We start from the raw sequence: 7,196 nt of genomic DNA, 5'->3' as shown, positions 1-7,196 counted from the left end.
TAAGGAGCTATTGTTTTAGAATTCCAAGAACCAAATAAGCTCCCAGTTAGGACTATTAGTCCTTCTGGCTCAGTAAGCTGCTTTTCAGTGACCTGAGGGACTCTGACGAAAGTTAGCTTGTTTTCTCCTTGGTATTTTGGTCTATTTTTTCTTCACTTCTTTTCTTCCCGGACGGGGCACGAACCCGTGTCCCCTGCATCAGCAGGCGGACTCTCAACCACTGCGCCACCAGGGAAGCCCTAATTTTACTTTTATTATTTTTCTTTCCCTCAATTTTTTCTTTTTAAATTTAGCTTGTTAGTATTTGCTTTTGTTTCTTTTTAGTTTTGTCTGGCATTGTGTTTTGATTCAGTCATAAAGACCAGTTCATGGGGTGAACTTTGAACTGGTTTTCTTTTGATTTGGACCAAGCTTCTCACCAGCTCTTCCCAGATGTAAGCCGACGTTAGGACGCCTCGACTCCAAGCACAGCAGTGAGTCCAGCATGCTGCGGGGCCTCTAAGCCGTCTCTGCTGAGGAGAGACCCAGATTCACATGGTGTCCTCCAGACCCTCGAGACGGTTGGCAAGGGAGACTGGGCTACGGTGAAGTTGGCCGGCACATCCTGGCTGGGAAAGCGAGAGCTGTGAAGATCGTTGATGAGACTCAGCGGAACTCCTCCAGCCTCCGGAGACTGTCCCGCAAAGCAGGAATCATGAAGGTTTGGATCATCTCAACATAGTGAAGTATTTGAAGTGACGGAGGCTGAGGAAACTCTCCGCCTTGTTAGGAGGACGCTAGTGGAGGAGACGTGTTTGAGTACCTCGTGGCTCATGGCAGTAGGAAAGCAAAGCAGCTGAGAGCAGAGTCCACCAGGAGGGTATTGTCCACAGAGATTTAAAGGCAGGAAACCTGCAGGAAACCTGCTCTTGGATGCGAACACGAACATCACACTTTGGCTTCAGCAACAAATGCACCTTTTACAACAAGCTGGACACCTTCTGGGGTGGTCTTCCTCAGGCTGCCCGGAACTCTTCCAGGGAAGAAGCACAGGACGTCATTCTGTCGACACTGGCCGATGGATTCCTGCCTCTTGATGGACAGAACTTCAAGGACTGCCAGAGGGGTACTAGGACAGAATATATTATGTTCTCTTCTGCATGTTTATGGAATGAAAATCTGTTTAAGAAATCTCTGATTCTCAGTAAGAAGTAAGAGCAAATCATGAAGGATCCGTGGATTACTGTGGGTCATGGGTATGAGGAACTAAAGCTCTACATGGAGCCGCTCTCTGACTACCAGAAACCCCCAGCGGACTGAATTCATGGCATCCATGGTTACACGTGGAGACAGAGATCCAGGACTCACTGACAGGCCGGAAAGACAAGGTAATGTTCCAATATCTGCTCCTGGGTTATAAGAGATCTGAGCCAGAGGGCTACCGGGTCACCCTGAAGCCTCAGCCTTCAGCGGATCTAACCGCAGCACTCCTTCCCCGCCCCCAGGAACGGCACAGGGTCCCCACCAGCTGCAGGCAGCCCGTTCCCACCTCTAACTGCTGCTCTGAGAACACTCCGCCGGGGAGGAACGCAGATGTGGAGGAAGATCAGGGCGCAGGGCGGAGGCCACAGCACAGCCAGCGAGCGGCAGGGGAAGAAGACCGCCGCTGCCGCCCACCCCCAGCGCCCTCTCCACCGGCACAAATCAGAGCAGGAATCCCCGGCGCTGGGAGAGGGCCAGCCTCGGCCAGGCCTCCGTGCAGAACGGCCAAGGCAGCCTAACCGTGCAGGTCCGGGGCCCCCTTGGCTTCGGCTTCGGCCACAGTCTAACCCGGCCCCGCCTGCACCAGGAATCCAAGTGCAGCCCACGGGGGGCCTCCGGGCCCCGCCCCGCGGAGAATACCTGTGAGGAGCCCAAGCCCAGCACAGCCCCCACCTGTCCCCGAGTCCACCCGTCTACCTGCAAGGTCAGTAGGGAGTGGAGCCCCGGCTCTGTCCAAAGGGAACTTCGCCCACAGGGGCAGCCTGACAGGTGCCAGACCCAGACATTCAGCCCTGAGGTGAGACCCCAGCCTCCGCCAGCGGCAAAAGCCACGATCGGCTCCACTGGGAGCTTCTTCAGCAAGTTCAAGTCCAAATCGACAGGAAGAAATCGAGGTTTGCCGGAGGAACCTGAATGAACCTGAAAGCCAAGACAGAGGGATGACACCCCTCACTCACGTGGTGAGCAGCCGAGGCAGAGATAAAACGTGAGCCGCGCTCACTACACTTGAGATGGACGATGGAGACCACGAGCTCCGTGGAGCGGGAGGAGAGGATGCGGGGGCAGGAGAGGATGCGGGGGCAGGAGAGGATGCGAGGCAGGAGACGATGCGGGGACAGGAGACGATGCGGAGGCAGGAGACGATGCGGGGGCAGGCGGCGCTCCAAGCAAGCAGCTGCAGGTGCGGCCAAAGCAGGAACCGCAGCTATGCGAGCAGCCGGGACTCGCGAGCAGGAAGGGCGGCCTTCCGACCCGGAGGATCGAAACACGGACCCTCGTCTCAATGGCTTCCAGAAGCATCGCCTCCGGAACCAACGCCCGGGGACCAGAGGAGGGCTGCCCCGAGCTGAGGCCGCGCTCGCCCACCTGGTCCAACTCGCAACCAGGCCGGGCGTCTCCCTGGAACCCTGCTCCCACCGCGGCCTCCTCCTCTTCTCTTCCACCCAGTGGGGAGGCACGATGCCCTGTAAGATAAACACAGGCGACTCCAGTGAGAACACACAGCTGTTTACTCAGAGTCGGCGGAGTGGCCACCATCACTTGCGTCTGGCGAGGACCCCAGACAGGCAGGGCGGTAGGAAGCTCCCAGGTGGAAAGGGAAGGCTCAGGGCGAGTTGATTAAACCACCGGTGCAGCCTGCCCGGACCTCAGCCCCTGGGCTGCAGAGGTGGCGGGGGGGCTCTGGTCTCCTTCCACCGTGTGCCATGAGCCCTCCCTCCTTCCCCAGAGCTGGCGTTTCTCCACAGGGCACTGGGCAAGGGGTGGCTGTCCTCCTTGCCAGCTCTGTGCCATCCCTCCCCCACGCACTCTGGGGCTGGGAGTGTGGAGAGGCTGCAGGGACATTAGGCTCCCCCTGGGGCCCCTGGGTCGTTGGTCTCCCTGGTGACAGGGACACAGCATTCTCCGTTCTAGGAGAGCCTTTGTCTAAAAGCACCACTATGCCACCACCCACCATCCTCTTCCCCATCGCTTCCCTGGATTGCATTGATCTGGACCAAATCTAGTTCCTCTGCAGTGAGCTCCTCCCACCGGACCCTGCTGCCTCGGCTTTCTGTCTCCCAGCCATCCCTTCCTGACAATGTCGCCTGTCCATGGGCTGGGGGACAGATTGGGCAGAGTGGCTCCCTGCCTGCTAACCCCGCAGCTGGTGTGGAGACGGATGGTTATGGGCGCTGGCCAGTGATGGCGCTGCATCCCCCACTTAGACCAAGGGCTCCCCTTCCCCTCCACTCCCTATTCCTGCCCTGTGGAACAGGCTGGATGCTCTGAGGGGTCCAAGAAAACATGCCTTTGCTCCCAAATGGGGTGGGGGCCAGGGGGACCCCAGCAGGTGGCCCCTCCCCTCCCAGCATCCCCTCCTGCACTTAGTTTCTCCTGGGATCAAATGCATAGTAATGAGAATTACTCATTACTAGTAGGGGAAAAACTTTAGTCCTCTATAAAAGACTTTTAATCTGAGAGAAATGGGGAGACATTGGGGAGTTTTCACAGAGAACTGACATTGGCTGATGCTATGTTTTCTCAGGATCCCTGTGTTTGATAAAGCGTTTAGGGGGACAAGGGCAGAAGCAGACGGATGCCAGGAAACAGTGCCACATTCCAGACGAGTGGTGATGGTAGACTGGACCGGGTCATGGATGCAAAGGTGGGAAGAGGAGTGTGTCCCCGTGGCTGGCAGCTTGCACCTGCTGAATTAGCAATCAGCTGGCCTGATTTCTGACGGCCTCCAGCAGGGCTCTCTCTGCCTCCCAGACCCAGTGTGGCCTCCCATCCTCTTCTCCTGATCTCTTCTCCAAGACCCCCTCTTCCAGCTAATTCTCAGAAGATTCAAGTGGCATAGGCCAGGGGAGTGCTATAAGATGTAAGTAGAGAGTAAAGGAGTAAAGGAGAGATGACACAGAGAAAGACAAGGTTATCAGTTCATGGGTCTCAGGTGCAAGCAATGGAAACCAACTCAGGTTGAGTCTGACAAGAAAGGAATTTATAATGTTGGGTAGATCACGAAATTGCCAATATGGATGGAGAACCAGGTTCTATGAAACACAGGATCAATGCCCACTACCACATGGCACAACTAATCAAGTGTGGACATGCCTACCACCACCAGCAAGCAAAAGAGTCTACATCTTGCACCACCAACCCCTCTAGCACTGCACCCTGCATACCATTTGCTGCCACTGCTGCCCTAGGAACTCAATCCATGTGGAGGCTCCCAGTCCCTACCCCTTTGAGTCACTGGTTCCTACTTCCAAGTCACTGTAAGTCACTGGACCATGCCCTAGCTGCAAGGGAGTCTAGGAAAGCAAGAGTTTGGCATTTTCATCTCCCATTGAGTGAGGCAACCTCTGCATCCCACTATGGCTAATAAGGGTGGGAAAAGACCAAACATCCAAGGGATTGCAGATGCAATACAGAAGTGTCCATAAGAGAAAGTATATCAGTTGGGGACCAGTGAATGAACTATGATTATAAAATTACCAGACCGATTTCACTCTGTGGGTCTAATCTGCACTACCTGAAGGAAAACCCAAGAGAAAAATTATTCTCCTGAGGGAACCACCTGAAATGAAACACTTGTTTGGATATTTGTTTAAATATTATTGTCAACAGCCTGATAACATTTTTATGAAACAATGTTTCTGATAGATAGACAGACACACATAACACTCAAATCCGGACAATATCATTTGACACCCCCTCTGATCCAGCTGTAACTAGAGCTGAATAAACCCTTGGAACTCCCAGGTATTCAAACAAATAAATTACCTTTTCAACCAGTTAGTTTGAGATAAGTTTCTGTCACTTGCACCTAAGAGAATCTGAAATATTTGAATAAAATTGGCACTTAACATTTGTTGATGCTATTTGTTTGTACTACAGACATAAATGGACTTATATGAGAGTGCTTTTAATTCATATCAGAAGGACATGGAAAATAAAAACAGAAATGATTGTAGATTTATTTTTATAACCCTTCATCTGTGAGAACTGTGATAAATTTTATTTTCTTTACAATTTTTTCTTAGTTTTTAATGTTTAGTTTTTCTTAATATTTGTAAGTGGGACAAAAGCATGTTTAACAAAAAGTTGAGGTCCTACTGTATTTTGAAAAATTTATACATTCCAGGCAAGGCAGGTTCTACTTGTTCCTGGAAAGGAACAAATATTGACATAGATTTAAGGTCAATTTGTGAAAGAATAGATGTTAAAGCTTAAGCTATTTATAAAATATGAGGGGAAAGGAACAAAGAAGATTACATTTGTGATTAAATATGGTAATAGTATAAAATTAGGGTCAATTAAACATTTGAGTCTAGCACTGATGCACCCTTATCCTCAGTACACACACACACACACACACACACACACACACACACACACACAGCAGTTACTCTGCTCTAAGGGTTCTAGGACACTAGATTAAACTTAAATAGTACATAAAATGTGTATAAGAATTTTATGAGATAGTTCCCACTAATCATCAAAAAATGAACAAGGGCATTTACCTCTCCACCCCTCCTATAACTTCTAAAATGATAGTAAAGGGAATAATTTACAAGGTCAAACCACAAGGATAAGCAGAAGTGGCAGGAAGACAATAGCAATAAAAGTTTGGAAGCAAGAATGGGTGTGTACAAGTAGTAACTTTTCTGCAAACGTGGGAAGCCAAAACCTAACCAGCAGCAACAGAGTGTGAGTAAGCTCTTCCCTGCTGCAGCCCCTCGGAAGCTCTGGACCAGAGGCATCAGGGATCCTGTGGAGGATCAGGTTGGTGTAAACTCGGGGAAGTCAGTGCAAGTCTGAACACAGTGGCTGGAAGCCCATATCCACTCCACTGGTTGAAGACTGGAGGTTTACTCCCTGGAGATGCTCATTCAACAAAGCTCTGGCCTCTAGGGCCCCAGCCTCCCCTGTAGGCAGTAAGGCTGTGCTGAAAACATGGGAACAAGTGAGAATCTACACACCAAACAGTGAGCCTCTTGTCCACTAGGCTCCCCGAATATTGGGGGTTAATTTAAGGTGCAGCTTTCAGGCTACCTTTACTCTCTTCTGTTTATATTTATATGTTTTGAATTCTTTACAATAACATGTATCATTTTTTTTTTTTGCGGTACCCGGGCCTCTCACCGCTGTGGCCTCTCCCGCTGTGGAGCACAAGCTCCGGACGCACAGGCTCAGCAGCCATGGCTCATGGGCCCAGTCGCTCCGCGGCATGTGGGATCTTCCCGGACCGGGGCACGAACCCGTGTCCCCTGCATCAGCAGGCGGACTCGCAACCACTGCGCCACCAGGGAAGCCCTAACATGTATCATTTATGTATGCAAACAAAATTCAGGAGGTAAATTACTTCCAACTTAGACATACCAGGCGCCAAAGAATGTGTTGCTTCGCTCCAACAAAGAAATGACATCTTGAGGAGCAGCTAAGTTGGAGTGACCATCCAAGTAAGTTGATAATTCACTCTTATTCACCAAGATCCGCCTGCCCTTTGCATAGACATAATCGAGCAATCCTTTAAAGAGAAAGAAATTGGGGTTAAGACTGCACAACTGATAAGTGTCTGACCAGAATTCAAACCCATTTGTCGGGCTCCAAAGTCTAAGCGCACATCCCACACCGTAAGACCTCAGAGGCTCTGTAATCACATCAAGTTGCCACCCACAAATCTGGATTTGCAGATTCGTCACTAGGAATTAGTCTCACTTTTTGGTGAAGAATACATTTTTTAAAAAATCACCCTCTCGGGGCTTCCCTGGTGGCACAGTGGTTGAGAGTCCGCCTGCCGATGCAGGGGACACGGTTTCGTGCCCCGGTCCGGGAAGATCCCACATGCCGTGGAGCGGCTAGTCCCGTGAGCCATGGCCCTGAGCCTGTGCATCCGGAGCCTGTGCTCTGCAATAGGAGAGGCCACAACAGTGAGAGGCCCGTGTACCGCAAAAAAAAAAAAAAAAAAA

General features: G+C 51.1%; 1 protein-coding gene across 3 annotated transcripts in view; it reads right to left on the bottom strand.

The window, feature by feature from the left end:
• Positions 1–272: 272 nt before the first annotated feature.
• LOC112396026 (uncharacterized) overlaps positions 273–7,196 on the bottom strand; it is a 15,132-nt gene continuing 8,208 nt past the window's right edge. The window contains exons 3-5 of one of the 3 annotated variants that reach the window (XM_024739498.1): positions 6,607–6,754; positions 2,608–2,705; positions 273–2,160 (exon numbers count right to left, since the gene is read on the bottom strand). In XM_024739498.1, the coding sequence (XP_024595266.1) occupies positions 1,684–2,160; positions 2,608–2,705; positions 6,607–6,652 (621 nt within the window). In that variant the 5' untranslated portion in view covers positions 6,653–6,754 and the 3' untranslated portion in view covers positions 273–1,683. Of the gene's footprint in view, positions 2,161–2,607; positions 2,815–6,606; positions 6,956–7,196 lie in introns of those variants that run through there. The other 2 variants (XM_024739499.1, XM_024739497.1) reach the window with 2 other exon arrangements.

This window comes from Neophocaena asiaeorientalis, unplaced genomic scaffold (genome assembly GCF_003031525.2).
Source record: "Neophocaena asiaeorientalis asiaeorientalis breed wild unplaced genomic scaffold, Neophocaena_asiaeorientalis_V1.1 scaffold597, whole genome shotgun sequence".
NCBI lineage: Eukaryota > Metazoa > Chordata > Mammalia > Artiodactyla > Phocoenidae > Neophocaena > Neophocaena asiaeorientalis.
The sequence above is the reverse complement of the archived record's forward strand: the minus strand, read 5'-3'. Positions and strand labels throughout refer to the sequence as shown.